Raw genomic sequence first — 21,618 nt, 5'->3', positions numbered from 1 at the left:
ATATGTAAACATGGTTTCCTCCTGACATCCATGTCACTCGCGGAAGCTGACCATTTCACCAAGTACACGCACCACAAGCCTCTCTCCACGCGTACTTCCCATTTCCCATTTTCCCCTCACCTTTCTCAAATAAACGAAGTCTGTACTCGGCTATCCCACTAACAAACTCCTCTTAATTGTTAGAAAATCTTGCAAAGGGAATCATGAAATGAGAAATGTGTTCACCGTGGATTCGTTTTGGAAAAGCCAGGCTTTAAGAAATATGATGATAAGCCAGCATTGAATAACTCACCTCATGCAAAGAGTCTTCAGTAAAACTAGGGACACTCCTATCTCTTGCCATAATTTCCCTTGAAGTCCTTCCCCTGAAACCCGAAACAAAGTGAAATCAGTGTCTGAAAGTGGCGTGAAACACTCTGGTTGGCCACGAGGTGGCAGCATTTGGCGAGTGCAGATTTTCTCTAACCCACTGAAGGGGCACAAACCGGCTTGAGTTGTAAGCAAAGGTAGGGTCAGAGGCAGAGAAATCAACTCAAGGTTTATACTCACTTAAACTGACCACCCGAGCGGACAAAGTAAAACTGTCTTGTAAAAGGCTCATCGGGTAGATCGTACATTTTTGAGTTCCCTGTAGATAAAAAAAAGGATAAACATCTGAAAACTTCCAAAGCAGGGTAAGAATTAGAGATATAGCACAGATGCAACCTTTCAATTGTCTTAGCTTAACAAAATTTAGAAAAATTAAGCACTGCTATTTGCTTAAAGAAACATATCAGTAGCTATTTATTACTGTGTGACACGCCCCCCCCAAAGGAAACCTACATCCTTATTAATATACAGATATTCTCCAGCTACAGGCAACAGCAGTGAGGCAGCCTCAGTGGAAGTGGGTTTAGTCACATTATTCCACTACAAACTAATTCTAAAAAAAAAAAAAAAAATAGAGGAGTGCCTGGCTGGCTCAGTTGGTGGTACAGGGTACAACTCTGGTCTTGGCTTTATGAGTTTGAGACCCATGTTGGGCCTAGAGATTGCCTTAAAAAAAAATAAATAAAATCTTTGGAGCGCCTGGGTGGCTCCAGTGGGTTAAAGCCTCTGCCTTCAGCTTGGGTCATGATCCTGGGGTCCTGGGATTGAGCCCTGCATTGGGCTCTCTGCTCTGCGGGGAGCCTGCTTCCTCCTCTCTCTCTGCCTGCTTATGATCTCTGTCAAATAAATAAAATCTTTTAAAAATAAATAAATTTTTTTTCAAAAACAATCTTTAAAAAAAAAGAGCATGGGCCCTATCTAGACTATAACAACTTAAAAAAAAGAAAAGAAAATATTTCAGCCCTATCCATGTTTGGCAACTACTGTTCTAATTACCAAAAATCTCTGTATGCCTCAACTAAAGTAAGTAAATAAACCTTCAAAGGTAGCAGGAAACTCTGAGCCCCAGATGTCCAGGAAATGCCTAGAAAAAGGCCTGGGTCTGGGTCACGTGGCACACAAGAATTTCCCAGAGGCAGTGGCTTCTCTCCAGCTGGCAGGGAAGGCCTGAGCCGTCAAAGGTGAGGCTTGGAGTGGCCACCCTATTCCCTTAGGAAGCATCATCCCAGTCAACCAGAAAACCAGTAGCAAAACAAGCTGATGAGTGAGGCTGTAACGTATGTTTCTTTGGTGCCCTATCCCACACCCAGTCGTGCATATAATGACATTCCACACTCACAATTAAATAAGCACCAGCGACTACTCATGAATTTCCAAACATGCCCATGTTGAAAATTACAGAGAGAATGTAAATTCTTACATTTCTTCCTGATCTTAACAGTCACGTACTCCTTGTGGTCTGCTTCGCCAACATCATCTGCTGAGGCCATGCAGTTCGGTACTACCTGAAGTAATTCCATTATTTTTGAATTCTACAATTGGAAAGGGAAAAGGTTAACAGTTGATCTTTAATTCTTAGCAGGTTACAGTTTGTTTTTAATCTGTCAGTACTGGTGCAGCTGGGCAGAGAAGCTAAGCAGTCAGGTATACACAAAGCTGACACCAGAGAGCCTCATGGTGAGAGCAGCCCTGCCCTTGCAGCCTGGCTCTACCTCTACAAGGGAACCCGGGCCGGGTACCTAGCTGCCCTGTGCGATGGGGCTGAGAACGGCATCTCTCACTCCAGAGTTATCCCGGGGTTTTCGCCAGCCCAGCACTTTTTTTTTTTTTTAAAGTACTCAAGGAAGGTTTAAAATACTTTGATTCTGTTAGGAAATGTCACTGAAAATTAACGTGATAAGCCTATGAGTATGCTGGGTTTATGGTGACTTTTACATGACACCATGTCCTTTAACAGCCTACCAGCTGTCTACCCTGAGTCAAAAACAGAAAGACTCTATGTGAAAATGATGACGATAGAGGGCTTGCTTCTCCCAGGAGAGGAGGCCTTCTCCTCACCAGTACCCTGCGCAAACACCCACAGCACGGGAAGGAGGGCTGACCTGCTCATCATGATTCCCCTTACAGAGAGAATAACTCCAGAAGACTTAGAACCACAACCGAATAAACATTCTGTATTGTGCTAAGACCCCAGATGCAGTCCCAGCCCAGTGAGCGTGAGCCCCAGACCAGCCGTCGGGGGCCCCAGGACCAGAGCAGGGCGCTGACACCTGCAGTGGCCAGGGAAGCACCTCCACTCAGCCCTTCGAAAGCAAGCCCTGAAAGCCCGAGTCCTGGCTCCCTGAGCAGGCCACCTCTGACCCGGGGACCAAGGACTGGATATTCAACCCACCAGACACTCCCGGCACACGGACTTAGCCCAGCATCCCGATTCAAAGGTCGGCTCCAGCTGTTTCAGATGTGGTTTAACCCGAGTGAGCCGCACGGGCGCGCCCACTCACCTGCTCAGCACAGTCCATGGCGGTGCACTGCCTCTTGTTCAAAACCTGCACTGATGCCCCGTGAAGCAGCAGCAGCTCCACCACGAAGACGTGCTTCTCTATCACAGCCTCGTGCAGTGCTGTGTTACCCTTATTGTTAGAGACGTTAATGGAGGCCCCGTGCTAGAAGGAGGAACAGTGCACAGTGCAATCAAAAGGAATGCCAGAGGGGTCCTGGGTGGCTCAGTTGGTTAAGCAACCAACTCTTGATTTCGGCTCAGGTCATGGTCTCAGGGTCATGAGATCAAGCCCCATGTCAGGCTCCGCGCTGGGTATGGAGTCTGCTTGAGATTCTCACTTTCTCCTTATGCCCCTCCCCCCACCCCCAGCTCCCATGCGCTGCTTCTCTTTCTCTCTCTTTAAAAAAAAAAAGGGAATGCCAGGAAATGAAGCACCCACGACCGACGAGTACCGGCAGCTCCAGGGCTGGGAGGCCCTTACCTGTAACAGCAGTGCCGCAACTTCATGGTGGCCATTGGAACAAGCGTAAAGGAGGGGTGTGTTTCCACTTATATCCTTTTTATTGGGTTTTGCGTTACAATCCAATAGATACCTCACCACCTATCCCAGAGAAGACAAAATTCCAGTCTTAATTAAATCTGTGGGGCACCTCGGTGGCTCAGTTGGTTTAGCAACTGCCTTCAACTAGGGTCATGATCCCAGAGTCCCAGGATCGAGGCCCCATTGGGCTCCCGGCTCCACGGGGAGTCTGCTTCTCCCCTCTCATGCTCTCTCTCACTGTCGCTCTCTCAAATAAATAAATAAAAACCTTTTTTAAAAAATTAAATCTGAGGAAAAAATCCTCTAACAGGATATCCTTTTGACTTTTCTCTAATTTATTTGGAAGGCTCTTTGGACACATGTCTGACTCTCAGGAGAAGGCCGATCAACTGAAGCAGGGTGCAACATACATTTGCTGACGTTCTCCTCCACCAGGCAATGTGGGAGGCACTTTTTTTTTTTTTTTCATTTCATTCTTAGACCTGCCCTATGGAGGACTGGAATTATCACTCCAGTTCTGTAGATTGTGATACTGGCAATTGAAGTGCAATGTTAGGTGTCACAAAGATGGAAGACCTGATTTGGTTCCTGTCTTTTATTTTTATATATATATATATATATATATATATATATTTTTTTTTTTTAAGTAAACTCTACACCCCACATGGAGTTTGAGCTCATGACCCTGAGATCAGGAGTCACACACTCTACCAATTAAGCCAGCCAGGAACCCCTGGTTCCTGCCTTTAAAAGCTTACAGTAGAGCTATAAGGGAAAAATTGTTTTAAAGAGGCAATTTTCAGAAAGAAATATAGGACTTTGAAAAAGTCAATCATTTCACAATTCTCTTGTTAGGGCCAATTTAATGTTAAAACCTGTTTAATTATTAGGGCCTGCTTAGCCAGAGCAACTCCATATTGCCTAAGTAGCCATACTGTTGTTTACATCCACGGACTTCATTCTGGGAATAAACGCCCTAGTAGTTCCTGGTATGGTTCTGGGTATCAATTCCGGGAGTAAACGCCTTAACAATAGAAGCCACATACCTTGGGTCTGTGGTTATGCCCTATAAAACCAGCCTGTGAGATCGGGAGGGGGTCACTCTGTTTGGAGGCGGCCCTGGTCAGTCAGTCTGACTTCTAATGCTTGGCATAGAATAAGGCTTTGCATAACTTTCAATTTGTCTCAGTCTCGTTCCTTTGATAACAGACCCCAACACTTTCCTGTACCTCCGCCTTAGGGTCGTTCACTACAAAGTACTAAACTGGGATGCCTGGGTTGCACAGTCAGCTAAGCATCTGCCTTCAGCTCAGGTCAGGTCATGATCCCAGGGTCCTGGGATCGAGCCCCGTGTTGGCTTCCTGGTCAGCGAGGAGTCTGGTTCTCCCTCTGCCCTTACCCCTGCTTGTGCTTTCTCTCTCTCTCTCTCTCTCAAATAAATAAATATAATCTTTAAAAAAAATAACAAAGTCCTAAACTGTCTGACAAAAACCAAGAGCTGTGGCGATGAAAGGTGCCAAGCTGCAGGCAGAGCCCTCAATGACCAACACCCAAGCACCGAAGACCGCTCCTCCTGGGGTCCGAATCAGGATAGGGCCTCTGTGCCACTGAGAGGTGCTTGGCAGTGGAGTGCAGGGTGTGGATGAGCAGGGAGCAGGAGGGGAAGGGGTAAGGCCCACCCCCAGAACCTCGAGAATTCTGCATTCTCTTGCTGAGCAGTCCTGCCCTGGGCAGTGCAGAATCTTGGGGCTGGGAGGAAGGACATGTGTCTGTGCTCTGGGCCTGCCCCCGAACTTGCCTCTCTGCAGCATTCCCAGCACGGACGGCTCCAACCAAGAGCAAGCACCCATGCCCTCTGCCCAGGAGAAAGACTCTGTACCTGGAAGTGGCCCTTCTGGCAGGCCAGGTGGAGCGGGACAGCTTGGTTTGCATTTCTGGCCCCTACACTGGCACCATGTTTCAACAGGAGGGGAACGAGCTCCGCCCGCCCATGCAGAGCTGCAACATGCAGTGGGGAGGAGCCGTCCTGGTTGGTCACATTCACACCAAGTCCACTGGCAGGGATCTTTGCCAGCTTCTAGCAAATGCAGATGGAGAGAGAGAAAAGTCATTAGTATTTAAGAAACTGGGCTGAAGGAATCGAAGCCATCCGCGCCCACCCACCCTGCCAAGAGCCCCTGTGCACAATTTGGGATCACAGCGGGATCCAGAATCAGGTTACACACAGGTGAATTCCTACAACTTTAGAAAGGTAAACCGTACCAAAGGATTATTTCCATATTCAAGAGAGCAGGTCCCCCGAAATGAGACCCTCTTTATGCCAGGGTGATTCGACCAGAAACAGGAAGTCTGTTCCACAAAGGGCATCTCAACAACAGGCTATCCACACATGGAAAAACTGCACATCAATCCTTAGCTCACCACATACAAAACTGAAAATGTAACATAAACCTAAACGTAAGAGCTAAGACTATAAACTTCCTGAAGCGAGTACACAAGATATCCCAGCAACACTGCAATAAGCAAAGATTTCTTAAATAAGATACAAAAAGCAAAAACTATAAAGGACGGGTGCCTGGGTGGCTCAGTGGATTAAAGCCTCTGCCTTCAGCTCAGGTCATGATCCCAGGGTCCTGCAATCGAGCCCTACATCGGGCTCTCTGCTCAGCAGGGAGCCTGCTTCCCCCTCTCTCTGCCTGCCTCTCTGCCTACTTGTGATCTCTGTCTGTCAAATAAATAAATAAAATATTTTAAATATATATATATAAAGGAACAATTTGATGAACTAGACCGAAAGCAAATTTTAAATGGTTATTCTCTGAGAGACAAGATCAAGAAAATGAAAAGGCGAGTAACGGAGTGGGAGAGAATGTTTGTACTACGTGGACCCAACAAAGCACGGGTACCAACCAGAATTTAAAAACAGCAGCAGAGAGGCACCTGGGTGGCTCAGTGGGTTAAAGCCTCTGCCTTCGACTCAGGTCATGATCCCAGGGTCCTGGGATCAAGCCCCACATCAGGCTCTCTGCTCAGCAGGGAGCCTGCTTCCTCCTATCTCTCTCTCTGCCCGCCTCTCTGCCTACTTGTGATCTCTCTCTGTCAAATAAATAAATAAAATTAAAAAAAAAAAACAGCAGCAGATTCTTACAACTCCACTGACAACCCAACTTTAAAAAAAAAAAAAGATAGGCACAAGATTTGGAAAAACAAAAGACACATGTTTCTATCATGGAGACGGTCTGTATCAGTTCACAGTGGTTTTGAAACCCATCAGGCCAATAGGAGAACCATCTATCAGGAATTAATAGGACAAAGAAAACATTTATAAGCCATGCAACTGAAAACAAACACTGAATTATGACAATGAATCCTACATTTGATAATAAAATTGCTATATCAGCTTTCTAAGTGACTGCCCAAGGATGAAAACTTTGGTTATCTAGTTCACTTTTTTTTTTTTAAAGATTTTATTTATTTATTTGACAGAGAGAGATCACAAGTAGGCAGAGAGGCAGGCAGAGAGAAAGGAAGGGAAGCAGGCCCCCTGCTGAGCAGAGAGCCCGATGCGGGACTCGATCCCAGGACCCTGAGATCATGACCCGAGCCGAAGGCAGCAGCTTAACCCACTGAGCCACCCAGGCGCCCTAGTTCACTTTAAAAAAAAAAAAAAAAAATTATATTTATTTATTTGTCAGAGAGCGAGAGTGTGCACAAGCAGGCAGAGTGGTAGGCAGAGGCAGAGAGAGAAGCAGGCTCGCCCCTGAGCAGGGGGTCCGAAGCGGGGCTCAATCCCAGCACCATAGGATCATGACCTGAGCCGAAGGCAGCGGCCCGACCCACTGAGCCACTCTGGCATCCCTAGTTCACTTTTTGATGATTAAAAAGGTTCCCTCTCAGAAAAACGGCATGCTGAGTTAAAAGGGTGAATTTTGCTGCATGTAAACTGAACCTCAAAAAATTAAAAACAAACTGATGAAGAAGTAGGGAGATAAAAAACGCAATGAAATATTGCACACTTACAGGAATGGCTAAAGTTTAACAGTCACAAGGATGTGAGGCAACTAGAACTCTCACACACTGGTGGCAGGAACGGAAGATGGAAAATCACTCTGGAAAGCTGGCAGTTTCTTATCAAGTTACACATGCCCTTACTACATAATCCAGCAATTACAGCCCAAGGTATTTACCCAAGGAAACATATATTTATACACAACTTGCTCACAAATGTTTACACTAGCTTTCTTCACAAAGCCCCAAACAGGAAACTACTCAAATGCTCATCAACAGGTTATTTGACAGATTATAGTATAGTCAACAAAATACTACCCAGCGATAAAAAGAAAGAAATCCACTGACCCCATGTGGATCTCAACACATTCCGCTGACAGAAGGAAGCCAGACTGAAAAGAGCATGTCCTGTCTGGTTTCCACCCATGTAAAATTCTAGAAAATGCCAACGGGTCTGTGATGACAGACAGAAGACCTGGGGAGGAAGGGGGAATGCCCAAGAAAACCCTCAGGAGTGATGGAGAGTTCTGGATCTAGACTGCGATCATGGCTTCATGCTTTTACGTGTCTGCACAAACTCAACGCACTGTACATGGTACACAGGACTTTATCGGGTGTAAATTGTACTTCAATCAAGGTTTTTTTTGTTTCTTGGTCGGTTTTTTAAAAGATTTTATTTATTTATTTGTGAGAGAGAGTGAGAGAGCGAAAGAGTGAGCACAGGCAGGTGGAATGGCAGAGAGAGGCAGAGGGAGAAGCAGGCTCCCGGCCAAGCAAGGAGCCCGATATGGGACTTGATCCCAGGATGCTGGAATCATGACCTGAGCCGAATGCAGCCGCTTAACCAACTGAGCCACCCAGGCATCCCCAATAAAGGTTTTTTTAAGCAAATACTCTAAACACACCAGTAGGCTAGAAGAGGGTGGGGCCAGGGGGTGGTTAGCTAAGTCATAGACATGAAGCAATTTCCACAGAAATGTCTTTTTTATGTCTTTTTGTGTCTTTTGGAGAAATTTCAAAATGAGATAAAGAGGTTTTAAAAAAGCAAAGAATGGGGGCACCTGGGTGGCTCAGTCATAGAGCATCTGCCTTCAGCTTGGGTTATGATCCCAGGATCCTGGGATCAAGTCCCACATCGGGCTCCCTGCTCGGCAAGAAGCCTGCTTCTCCCTTTCCCACTCCCCCTGCTTGTGTTCCCTCTCTTGCTGTGTCTCTCTCAAATAAATAAATAAAATATTAAAAAAAAAAAAAAAGCAAAGGATGTAAGATTTATTATTCAATAAATCTAGCATTTATTTTAATGTGTAATCCAGTTTCTTGTTACAACTAATGAACTATGAGGTGGGGAACAACAGAGTCTAGAACAAAGGCAAGAAGAACAGTGACAGGGAGACACAGTAACTGCCTCTGACCACAGAGTCAAAGACCGGGCCTCAAGTACAATCACTGCACATCGTATCCTTCCGAACATCATCTGCCTTTTTAATCCCTATGCTTTTTATAGCAGTCTACACAGGGGAAATCATTCTTTGGGCTGTCCCCATCCAGCAGCACTGGGACAGAACAAAAGCTGTACATCCCTAATGTACAAATGACCCTGGAGCGAGCTAAAAAGCTACATGTGAATGGAAGTTTCACTCATTTCAGTATTATTGGGTTAGAATGACCCATGGTGAAGCTTTTTTAAAAAGTCCAGATTATCTTATAATACAAAGGACAACCCTACTCTATCTTGTTTTATAGAGTCTAATTTTCTCAGTATGGGACATACATATTTAGTTGAATAGCTAGCACAAAAGCACATGCTCTATACACAATACCATCTACGATTTCTCAAAAGAAAATGAAATACTTAAGTATACACTTAAGAGAACATGGGCAGGATCTGTATGCCAAAAATCACAGAATGATGAAGAAATCAAAGGTGGCCAGAATATTTGGAGATATACCATGTTCATGAAGTCAGCACAGTAAAGATGTCATTTCTCCCCAACTTAATCTATTTAAGGTTTTGTTTTTTGTCTTAAGACTTTATTTTTTAGTCAGAGACAGAGCAGAAGTAGGCAGAGTGGCAGGCAGAGGCAGAGAGAGAAGCAGGGTCCCTGCTGAGCAAGGAGCCTGATGTAGGACTCAATCCCAAGACCCCAGGATCATGACCAGAGCCGAAAGCAGCCGCTTAACTAACTGAGCCACACAGGCGTCCCTAATCTACAGTTTTTAATGCAAGTCCTACCAAAATCCTAGTTAAGATTTTTGATAGACATAAACAAACCCACAGGCCTTACAGTAGCTATAATGATCCTGGCAAAGAAGAGCAAGTTATGAAGAATGACTCTACCTGATACAAAAGTTGCCTCTAGCTACAGTAATCAAGACAGTGTGGAACTGGTGGAAGGACAGACGCACAGACCATGGAATAGAACACAGACCCTGCAGAGAGACCCACACTGTATATTATCAACGAGGGTGGGACAGCAAGTCAACGGAGGAAGGATGGTATTTTGAACAAGTGATGAAAACAGGAGGACATCCACAGGCAAAAAAATGAACCTCAACCTCAATCTCACACCTTGTACAAAAATTAACTCAGGGTTTAGGGGGCAGCAGGGGGGCAGATGGGTGTGGGAAAAGGCAACGTGAGTAGTTCTCCCAGTGATGAGGGAGCTTGTTGGTACCTTCAGTGTAGTGGTTGATGCAAAAAGCTATGTGTGTGATAAAAGTGAACACACGTGCACCCACATGCATGCATACTGGGCACAGGTAAAATCAAATAACTGTGGATAAGATGTGTAAACTGTTTCCTGCATCAATATTCTGGATAAGAAAGTCCTATGGCTTTGCAAGCTGTTACCACTGGGGGAGACTGGGTAAAGGAAACAGGGGATCCTCTATATTTGGAGGGAGAGTCCTCCCGCAGAAGGTGGACCGACTTAAGCAAAGACTCTGGGCAATGGAACTCGAATGAAGCTTCCTCAGGGGACTGGCAGCCATGTGGACAGACACCCTCAGCCATGGACTCTTGCCTTGCGACTCAGGGGCCCGCAGAGCAGCTGAAACACTGAGCACATGTGCATGTCTCTGCTCCCTGACCTGCCCATTCAGAAAGCAAGGAGCCCAAGCCAGATCCACACTCGTGTTAGCCTCCCTCCTCCCTGAGCTGAACAACTACACCTCACCACATCTCAGGGGATGCCAGCTAACAGCCACTCAGTAACCAGCTGGCTGGGAAGCGGACAACTTCCCTCAGGGAAGAATTATTTGCCTCCCCATCCCCACCCCCAGCCACACAATGGAAGCACAGCCAAACCTTTTGAGCTGGAGCACATTTCGGGCACTGGCACAGGGGGTGACAAAATTCAATACTGTCTACGCTGATGGCACCTTCCAGCTCATCCAGGTCTTCCTCGGTCCACTCCAGAAGGTAGCGCACCTGGTGTTGGGCAGGAAGGAGAAACAGGAGCTTAAAACTCATCCTCAGCTCCCGGGTGCCTGGGTGGCCCAGTGGGTTAAGCCGCTGCCTTCGGCTCAGGTCATGATCCCAGGGTCCTGGGATCGAGTCCCGCATTGGGCTCTCTGCTCAGCAGGGAGCCTGCTTCCTCCTCTCTCTCTCTCTCTGCCTGCTTCTCTGCCTACTTGTGATGTCTCTCTGTCAAATAAATAAAATAAAAAATCTTTAAAAAAAAAAAAAACAAACTCATCCTTAGCTCCTTTACTAGCTACAGTATCTCTCCCTCCCTCCCTCCCTCCCCTACACACACACAACACACACACACACACACACCCGCTCCCAGACCAGGGCTTACACTTCCTCAACCACCAGTGATTTTAGTCCTTTTACTGGTGATGCAGAGAACTTTAGCTGCCATTTCTACAGTTAGTGGTACAGACTCCTTCATCTTTTTTTTTTTTTTTTAAGAATTATTTCTTTTAGAGAGCAAGCGAGCACAAATGGGAGGGACAGAGGGAGAGGGAGAAAGAATCCAAAAGACTCTGAGCTGAACAGAGCCTAACGTGGGGCTCGATCCCAGGACCCTGAGATCACAACCTGAGCTGAAATCAAGAGTCAGACGCTTAACCGACCGTGCCACCCAAGCGCCCCAGAGATTCCTTTATCTTAAAAGAGAACAGCGTGACAGCGTGGTGCTGCTTTCACTCCCCGGTCCTGGAGCATTTCACAAGCACCAGGGCTTGTATTATCTAATTGTACTCTTTCAACAACCACTTGTCCCAGGTCGCCTGGGTGGCTCAGTGGGATAAGCCTCTGCCTTCGGCTTGGGTCATGATCCCAGGGTCCTGGGATTGAGCCCCGCATCAGGCTCTCTGCTCAGCAGGGAGGCTGCTTCCCTCTCTCTCTCTGCCTGCCTCTCTGCCTACTTGTGATCTCTGTCTGTCAAATAAATAAAGTCTTAAAAAGAAAAAAAAAAGACACCACTCGTCCCTTCTTTTTTTTTTAAGATTTTATTTATTTATTTTACAGAGATAGATCACAAGTAGGCAGAGAGGCAGGCAGAGAGAGAGAGAGGGAAGCAGGCTCCCCGCTGAGCAGAGTCCGATGCGGGACTCGATCCCAGGACCCTGAGATCATGACCTGAGCCGAAGGCAGCGGCTTAACCCACTGAGCCACCCAGGTGCCCCCCACTCGTCCCTTCTAACCTGGGAGAAAACTCACTCTGAGAGGGAATCTCATCCAAAGCCACACAACTAGGAAGCAGTGGTCAGAACCTACACTCGGGCTCCCTGACGCCACTCCAGCATCCCCTCCACGCACTAGCCCCGCAGTAGCCACACAGGAACGCACTGAAGACCACCAGAAAAAGGTCAAATTTATATTATAGTAGAAACTAGTCTCTAGAATATTAAATTTGAAAACTGGCAACAACATGAATACATTTCTAGGCCTGGTTCCGAGCACTGCGGAAGTCAGCACGTGCATGTGGGGAGTGACAAGGGGTTCAAGAAGGCCACCTTCAAGCCCAAAGTCTCTCCTCCATATCCCTTCCACCTCCTGACCCCTGAGCATGGAAATCCCAAAGGCCTTGACCCAGGAGCCTCAGCTAACAGGCTAGCTGGGACAGACAAGGGGAGGGAACAAGAACGGGGGGAGCAGGGGCAGGTGCCTCGGACAGGGGTTGGAGGCTGTCACGGGGTAGATCAGTTTGGGTGGGGACCCCTGGGCACCAGGCGGTCTGCCTCTGCTCGCCACCTTCACGAATGGTCAAATTCCTTTGACCCACCCACCCACAGGAGGAGGAGGAGTGGGTATTCATGACCCAGGGACAGTCATAATCGCTTCTCCACACAGACTACACCACTGGTTCACACCAGGGCTCCAGGGGGCCTGAGGAAGTCCTACTCTGCTTCCTCCAAACAATGCTGAGTTCTCCTGGGACCGGTCTCATGAGAAGACACATATAGTATAGACATCCTTGTCCCATTCCCCAGAGGGACCATGTGTCAGTCTGGCGCACTGATAAAAGCGAATACACTGGAAACTACAATCAGATTCCGAACATCCCCAAGGCGGTCATAATCAGACTCTAGTAACTTCTATGCTCCACCTCATGCCGGATCATCTGCAAAAGGCCCTCCTGAACCACACAGCAGCATCAAGCTCCCTCGTTAGATGATTTATTCTGAGCTCCTCATAGTAACCTAAGTTACTGCTCCTTTTAAAGTGGAAAACACGGGACGCCTGGGTGGCTCAGTTGGTTGGACGACTGCCTTCGGCTCAGGTCATGATCCTGGAGTCCCGGGATCGAGTCCCACATCAGGCTCCCAGCTCCATGGGGAGTCTGCTTCTCTCTCTGACCTTGTCCTCGTTCATGCTCTCTCTCACTGTCTCTCTCAAGTAAATAAATACAATCTTTAAAAAAAAATAAAATAAAGTGGAAAACACTTCCTTTCGGGAAGTCAAAGGCAAGCCAGGGAAACCATCCATGGCATCTAAGGAAGGCTGCCTCTGCTCTCCATGACATGACCAGATGTTCCCTGGCATCTGCAAGGAGGGCTGGGGCAGACACCACCCTCCCCCAGCCAGGCCTTCTCCTCCCCAAGCCAAGAGCCAGCACCTCCTCATCGGAACACCCTACCGGGACACCTGGGACACCGTGGACTCCCATGCCTCAGACCTCAGCCTCCTGCCCAGGTCCCACCATTTCCAAGGGGCCACAGCAGGGCCTCTGGGCTCTGGCACTACCCACTCCACCCGCCACCCCTCCTCTCTACCCGCCCTGCCTGAGCACCCTGCTCCCAGCTAGCGGACAGGGACTGGAGCCCACACTCTGTGCTCCCACACACGATGGGCTGGACAACACCTCAGCAGCCTCCTGGAACCTGGACGTCTGAAAGGCTTTCTGTGTGGCTTTATGACCACCTGCTTCCTTACATGACAGGGAAACACGAACACCTACATGACCCCATAGTCACTAAATGCAGCCTTGCCATGTGAAAGGGAACAGGACGTAGCTCCTGACTGAACCAGAGACCAGAAACAGGCTCAGCTCTTCTCACAACAGCAAGCTTTTTTAGACATGCTGCTAAAGACTCACCATTTCTAGATCTCCATCAGCAACTGCTCTTAAGAGTTTTTCTACCTTAAGTAAAGGAAAAAGAATGTTAGGAAATGATTTCAATAATAAAGTAGTTATAGAAAACCCAGAAACTCTCATTTGTCTCTTGGTCTGTGGAGTTTCAACACCTCATTCAGCATCTTGCAAGCACATCCCTGAGACTATCCGGCTGGGCTGTCCAGCAGGGCGCCAGCGCATACCAAACCCAGCTCCCCCTGACGCCTAGGGAGTGATCTGGTGACGTGGCCAAGGAAGACGCCGGTCACTGTGAATGAAGCACAAGCCTACAGGGTCATGTGTACTCAGCCCTCATCACCTGACAGCTAAGAGCACACCAGGAACCATGCCAGGGCTCTCTTAGACCCTGGAATGTATCTCCTGGCTTTGTCTCCTGTGCCATCGCATCAAGCTAAGCTCTTCGGGCCCTCCAAGTGCAGGTCACAGCTCGGGGGTGGCAGGGGATGAACACCTTGCACAGAGGCAGGGAGGCTCCCCGTGCACAGGGAAACAGGCAGAGGAGTGTGGCCTGTTCATAGGATGGTCTGCTTTGTGGGCTGACGCTGGACGAGCTCACAGACAGGTTAAATGGAGAAGAAGAAAAAAAAAAAGGGGCTATAAACTGCTTTTCACAGAATACAAGACGTCAGGATGACCACCACTCAGGCTGACAGGGATGCTTACTCAGTGGGACGTAAGGGTGGAGAACTAAGTTTGTAAAATGATCGTAGATCTGAATACCCACAGGTGACTTTCCTTAGATTTCTTCTAGAAGACACCCCTTTCTCCCTCTGTCTCACACACGCACACACTATCCCCAAAGCAAAGAGCTGCTTTAGGAGCCACACATGCAAGGAGCAGGGTGAGAACTCCTGACTGGGCTCCCCTCCGGGCCATGCCCCACACGCTGGCCCAGCAATGGCAGCGGAGGCCCACTGGGCAGCCCTCGTCGTGCGTGGCTCTTTAACCAGTTGCCTCGACACAGGGCTGCCCTCGCATCCGCCCTCCCATCTGGGATCCTCACCTCTCTGTAGTCCTTCTTGGGCTCTTCCTGTCTGGAGCTCACCAACGCAGAGGAGAAGCTGGAGGTGGAGGAGGCCTGGCTGATGGAGTCCACAGGGTGCTGAGGGGGCTGCATGGGGACCTGCGGCCACGGGGCCCCGACAGGAGAAGGGCCTCGTGAGGGCCAGAGAGCAGGCCGTGGTCTGCGGGGGGGTGCCCAAGCCCAGCCCCGTTCACTCACCTCTGAAGACTTCCTCCTTCTTTCCAAGGGCAGATGATGGGCTTCCATTATGGACAGAATCTAGGAGGAGAAGGGGACATGAAAAATACTGAGAAAGGTTGCCAGAGTAGTGTCACCCGTTCGTCTAGCTGCCTGCCCATCTCCTCTGAACGTCACGCAGCTCCACCACACCCCTGGAAAGACAGAGAAACCAACTCCCAAGTGGGCGGGAGCTCCTACAGGACCACACAGAGCAGGCAGACCTCACGACCACACGAGAGGTGGACCTCGTGCTGTGTTTGGAGGACACACGCAACATAGTACTACTGTTCATGACAGAAAGAGGGCAGGAGGAAACACCTGGACGTGACGGGCACATCCGTGGCACAGGTCACAGAGTGGGTGTCACAGGCGTGTACTTGTCCCCAAGCTCCCTGAGTCGCACACACTAAATAAATTTGGCTTTTTGTGCATCCATCATATCTCAATAAACGGGTCAAAAGACAAAAACTGCGCTCCTCAAAGAGATGTGAACACCCAGAGAGAAGCCCATGGAACAGACCTGGGAGCTCTAAGAGTGGCCAGTAAAATGTCACAAGGCGGACGGCAGAGCCTGCACGAAGGGAAAGGGCCAGAGGCCGGCATCAAGATGGCATCACTCATGTGGGACACACAACCACCATACGCAGGACATGGTCCGATGGCCTCGGGCTGGCCACGCTTCTCCGGGGACATCCCCTGGGCCAGAGCGGCTGCGGGAGGCAAGGCACAGAGAACCGGCCTCTGCACGCCATCCCCCCGCCCCACTCCCCACCTGCTAATGAGCGGAGCACTTTCACGACACGCTGCCAGACCCTGACGTGGTTCCAGAAATCACCAACAGGAAAGGACTGATTCATTATGAGAAACCGTACGCAACGACGATCAGAACCGGCCAGAAGAGAAGGCACTTCGGAGCTGAGGACGGAAGTAACAGGAAGACAGACTGCTGCTCCCACACCACAGGCCCTGTCCCTGCTTCTCTCCACCAGAGCCTCTGCCCCATGTCCGCTCCCCCACCATGTCATCTGCTCTGAAACCAACCGCACTTAGGGGCCAGGGCCAACCCTTCTGGGACCATCTCTTGGAACAAGACTGAGAAAACTGCTGGTAAAGCTGGAGATAATATAAATAAGTAAAAACCCACAGACGACCAGATCCCAACTGCAGCAGGAAGGGCGCAGGCCAAGTTCGGGCCTCAGGCACTAATGCACCGCTTGTCCAGCACGGCCAAGACCCAGTCTTTGGACATTGATTTTTTTGTTGTTTTTTTAAGTGATACTGATGCTCTGAGATGAAAACAAAGCTACCTTTGAATTTAGTGCACACTTCAGCGGTGTTTCTTTCAGCCTGTTCTGGATCTCCGTGGATGCTCCGTTTTGTAACAGCGTCTCTATGATGCCTTGGTAGCCCCACCGTGCAGCTATGTGTAGTGGGGTGTCCCCTTTCTCGTTACCGATGTCTAGTCTGCATGCCTGCACGTCGTAGTAAACCAAGGCCTTCACACACTGTAAAGAAAATGGGAAATACCACCAGTAAGTCGCATGCCATGCCGCAGGCAGTGTCTGTGGACCCCACAGCCTTGGTCCGTGCCCCACTTCCATCCAGGCTCCTCTCAGCAAGCAAATGTACAGAAATAAGAGAGACAGACCTCAAGGTTACCTCCTCAGGACACATCACTTTTTTGCAAACTGTCGATCAGTAAAAAAAGGCTGAATAAATTGTGATATATCCAACTGTAGAAGGGAATGACCACAGCATGTCAGCGGAGACCGCTGTCCTGCAAGGCCCGCTTGCAAGGCCAGTCCCTGACTTGCAATGTTCTTCAGCTTGGATTTGTACAATGGCTTGCTGTGTCTAAATCGTGCAACAACATGGGTTAGGCTGAACACCTGCTTTCCTTCTAGGAGTCTGGAAGTCTGACATGTGGTAGGCCTGGCGTTATTTACGTGACCAGTTTCCAGTAAAAATCCTAGGCCCTGAGTCCCTACAGAGCTTTCCAGGTTGTCCACCTGTCATATTTGCTGTTATAACTCACTGCTGGACAAACTGAGGATGTCCTGTACGTCTCCCTGGGGAGTGGACACTTGGAAGCTTGCATCTGGCTTCCTCTGGACTTCTTCTTTGCACCTTTTCCCTTTGGTGACTGTGCTCTGGGTCCTTTGGCTATTGTCCATCAGAGTCGTGGGACTACATGCTGAGTCCTATCAGACATCCCCCGCAAAGCACTGAACCAAGGGGTGGTCTTAGGGACACAGACGCAACACATACAACAGATCACTGTGTAGTGACGAAAGGACGGGCTGGGGCTACGTTTACGGACCTCCAGGATTTCCATGATCAAGGAAGAAAGTCGCTTTATAAAGATGGGGAGGGTACGATTTCATTTTTCCACAACCACCCTAACGCAGCTTCAGGCTTGGGTATGTGTAAACCCACCCCAGTGTTACCACACAGAGAAGATGGGAGAGGAAGCAGTCAGGACAAAAATCACACACACAGACTCACACGCACACACACACAGTTGGCTGTTAAGGGGAAACAGAAATGATGCAATCGTCACTATTACTATAAAAATATAAAAAGTAAAAACTGAAGGTGAACAAAGGTAAGAACCAGATGGCAGCAGGCAATGAATGAAAATGATTTTAATTTCAGGGTACGCTAACGGGCAATTCATTTTTGGATTTCTGTTATTTCAGCGGAGCAGCTGTAGTAAATTTAAGGCTTTTTTAATTAAAAAGAAATTACACGCCAAATGTTCCAGTAACGACCAACATGAAGCGCAACATTCAACCAACCAGACGTTTGCATCTCCCGGCAAGCGAGGAAGTGGGGAACCCGGCCACCCCGGGCACAGAGGCACCACTTACGTCTTCGTGGCCATAGGTGCAAGCCAGGTGGAGAGGCGTGTTGCCGTTGTTGTCCTGCACCTCGGGGCTGGCTTTATAGTGCAGGAGCAGCAGCTGCCGAGAGAAGAGAGCGTGCAGGTGAGGCCCACGCTTCCTCAGGCAGCATGGCCCAGAGGCTCACGGGGGAGGTTGCACCTTGCCACCTGCTACCTTAGTGACCTACGCTACAATTAAAATTCCACCCTCATGCTCATCCTTCCCTTTAAAACGTGGAGAGATTAAAGAACGAGGCCCACAGCCCCACCCTCCTCCCCCAAAGCCGCCACGACGTTTCACATCGACACCTAAGGGCTCTGTCCAGTGGGCCCACAGGGAGGTGTCGTGGCCGAAGACACATGGCCCACCTCGGCAGGCTGCAGCAGGGCCAGGCTGCGACGCAAGAGCGTGACCATGATGCAGCTGTGCGGAGCCAGGCTCCTGGGAGCACGGGCACGGGGATGGCACCCCACTCACCGTGGCACTCTGATAGCCCTTCTGGCAGGCGAGATGCAGGGGGGCAGAGCCGTGATAGTCCGTGGCGTTCACCACTGCGCCTCTGGAAACCAGGAGATCAATGAGGGATGCCTGCCCTGCAGAACAGAGGGGTTTTGCCACGGAGAAGGAAAGAGCAGGGGCTCTCCGAACCCTAAACCTGGAGTCCCATTATTTTGCCCTCTTATTCTCTGGCAGGGGACACACTAGGAAGTGTTTTTCCCCTTGAGAGGAGCCCGAGCTAACGTTAAGTCAGACTCTAGATTCAGGACACTCTGGGGTGGACCCCCCCTCCCCACCACTGGCCCTCTGGAGGGGGCTCAGCTCTGGTCCACATTTCAGGAACAGAAGGTAGGGGAAGATAGTCTTAGATATCCACAGAAGAGTCCACAGTTCCTCAGTTCACAGGATGGAATACTGTGCAACTGCTAAAAAAATAGCAAAGGCCCTGGGCACAGCCCACGACATGGGCCCTTCCACCCCCGACTCCGCCGCCCTCTGTCAGTCAGGCCTCTGCTGGGCCACCCCTGGCTCCATCCCTTTAAGGCAAAGTTGCCCAACCATAAGCCAACCCAAGACCACATACCACAGAGGGCGGCCACATGGAGCGGTGTGTGACCCCTGTCATCTCTGGAAAATGGAGTGACAATGGAGGGATCATTCAGCCTCCTAAAAGAGGAAGAAGAGGGGGGACACCTGGATGGCTCAGTTGGCTGGGCATCCAACTCCTGATTTTGGCTCAGGTCATGATCTCAGGGTTGTGAGATCAAGCCCAGCATCTCCGGGACACCTGGGTAGCTCAGTGCGTTAAAGCCTCTGCCTTTGGCTCAGGTCATGATCCCAGGGTCCTGGGATTGAGCCCCGCATTGGGCTCTCTGCTCAGCAGGGAGCCTGCTTCCCCCACTCCCCCTCTGCCTGCCTCTCTGCCTACTTGTGATTTCTGTCAAATAAATAAATTAAAATCTTAAAAAAAAAAAAAAAAAGATTCTCCCTCTCCTTCTGTCCCTCCCCACCCCTACTCTCAGTCTCTCTTTCTAAAAAAAAAGAAAGAGAGAGAGAGAAAGATGGAAGATATAGAAAAATACACCCTAAGAATGGCAAGGAAAAGCCTCTCGCTTCCAGGCTAGACATGCCAGTCCTGGGGCTAGCAGACCCATCTCGGGGTGTGAGCCAAGCCGGATCTATTCAACAGTGTCCCAAAGCTCATCCAACCCCTGCTCAGTCTCCTGCAGGGTGAGGCATCTGGTTCCAGCGTCCCTGCCCTACCCACCCTGTAGGCTCTGACACCCAGCAGAAGAGCCCAACAAGGGGAAGGGAAACCACAGCAAACTAGTGGAGACATCTCCCCGGGCCTGCACCTCCCACATGCCACACACTGAGCCTCTGTGGGGAGCCTCTTACCCGGAGACAAGTTTCTCACAGTCATCACAGAAGCACAGAGGGTGACACATCCTTTGGACGGCATCTTTATCTTGGTCATCTTGGCTCAGAAGTCTCTCCACTTCTTTCTGATTACCCGCCGCTATGTGCTACAAAGGGACGTCAAAAATACTATCAAAGTGAAGGAATTCTCTTCTTCAGGCGTGAATGTTTGGAGCCTCCTTACAGAAACACGTATCTGGGGGCGCCTGGATAACATGACTGGCTGTCTGGGATGTGTTCTGAAATAATCTGGGCAGACACAAAAAGCAGGTCGGGGATGGAGATAAAACAGGACAGAGATGGCCACGTGGCTGTGATTTACATTCTCTACTTCTGCAAATGCTATAAATCATCCATAGCTTAAAACGACAACAGGACAAAATTCCCAAAGCAATGGTGGGGGAGGATCATGCCTCCTGGAACCTCAGAGTGGACACAGGCTCCTCCCTAGAACATGCCTCCGTCCGGACCTCTTGGGTCCTAACAGAGCCTTGGTTTGGGGGGAACAGAAATGGCTGCATTAGCACGAGAGCCCATCAACAAACAAGGCTGCGGAGCAGGGCTCAGCCCCGTGACTCCTGGATGTGTTCCTCTCGGGGAGCGAGATGCTTTGGGGAACACGCTGCCCCAGTCCCCACCCAACCCTCGCCGACCACCCAGGAGGGCACCTCGCTGACCACCCAGGAGGGCACCTCGCTAGCCTCCCAGGGGTCGGTCACATCTGAGCAGGGAGCCGCTGCGTGCTGAGCTCTCGCTCTGACGCATGCTCCCATGAATGTCGGCAACACGGGTTCCCGGGGCCCAGGAGAGGCATCAGCTCTGCTGAGACCACCCAGGGGGGCACCTCAGAGCAGACCCTGACGAACAGGTGAGAGAGGACAGCCCAGGCACAGGGCTCCAGGCGTGCTGTCCCTCTCGGCCACGGCACAGCACACCTTGGGGGAGATGCACAGATGTCAAACCCCAGCAGCCCAACCATCCTCTCTGACCACCTACGTGAACTTTAGTGTTGAACCAAGCACATCCCCCTGACGGATGCTGGAAAGATCTTAGAGATGCGGAAAAACAAAACATCCCTCACGAGCCTGTGCCCTCAAGGGCCCTGCCGGTGTCTTACCTTAAACAGACAATCAATGGGAGTTGAAGTCATCTGAGACAATAGGCTCATTCTCTGCTTCAGGAACAGACGGTCACCAAATCCCTCAGACTCCTGCAGGAAAAGCCCAATAATCTGTTTTATCAACTTGTCACAACATGTCCGTGCAGACCCTTCCACACGGAGAACCTGGGAGCAGTCCCGGCTACCTCCTCACAGAACACGGTCGGCAGAGCCTCTGTCCCTGGGCCAGAGAGCAGATCCTCATCGCGCTGGGCAAAGTGCTTCCCATCTGTCCCCCCAGGAAGCAGCTGCTTGACGGGGGGGGGGGGGGGGGGGGGGGTCTGGGGGCACGCTGCCTCTGTGCGCGCATGGAATGTGTCATCACTCAGTGTGGAATGTAGCACGTTCACACTAACCTCCTCTAGGCAGAAGCCTGGTTTGCCCTGGCCTCCTCCTCTCAAACCACTGC

General features: G+C 49.8%; 1 protein-coding gene across 5 annotated transcripts in view; it reads right to left on the bottom strand.

The window, feature by feature from the left end:
- Positions 1–21,618, bottom strand: part of ANKRD27 (ankyrin repeat domain 27) — a 52,652-nt gene that overhangs the window by 2,018 nt on the left and 29,016 nt on the right. For all 5 annotated transcript variants that reach the window (XM_032323501.1, XM_032323497.1, XM_032323500.1 and 2 more), the window contains exons 13-28: positions 21,168–21,260; positions 20,030–20,157; positions 19,215–19,297; positions 18,611–18,726; positions 18,119–18,211; positions 16,556–16,753; positions 15,228–15,287; positions 15,009–15,128; positions 13,967–14,011; positions 10,726–10,848; positions 5,290–5,487; positions 3,351–3,470; positions 2,871–3,032; positions 1,790–1,901; positions 550–628; positions 293–365 (exon numbers count right to left, since the gene is read on the bottom strand). In XM_032323501.1, the coding sequence (XP_032179392.1) occupies positions 293–365; positions 550–628; positions 1,790–1,901; positions 2,871–3,032; positions 3,351–3,470; positions 5,290–5,487; positions 10,726–10,848; positions 13,967–14,011; positions 15,009–15,128; positions 15,228–15,287; positions 16,556–16,753; positions 18,119–18,211; positions 18,611–18,726; positions 19,215–19,297; positions 20,030–20,157; positions 21,168–21,260 (1,803 nt within the window). The remainder of the gene's footprint in view (positions 1–292; positions 366–549; positions 629–1,789; positions 1,902–2,870; positions 3,033–3,350; positions 3,471–5,289; positions 5,488–10,725; positions 10,849–13,966; positions 14,012–15,008; positions 15,129–15,227; positions 15,288–16,555; positions 16,754–18,118; positions 18,212–18,610; positions 18,727–19,214; positions 19,298–20,029; positions 20,158–21,167; positions 21,261–21,618) is intronic.

Source organism: Mustela erminea, chromosome 19 (assembly GCF_009829155.1).
Source record: "Mustela erminea isolate mMusErm1 chromosome 19, mMusErm1.Pri, whole genome shotgun sequence".
Lineage (NCBI taxonomy): Eukaryota > Metazoa > Chordata > Mammalia > Carnivora > Mustelidae > Mustela > Mustela erminea.
The sequence above is the reverse complement of the archived record's forward strand: the minus strand, read 5'-3'. Positions and strand labels throughout refer to the sequence as shown.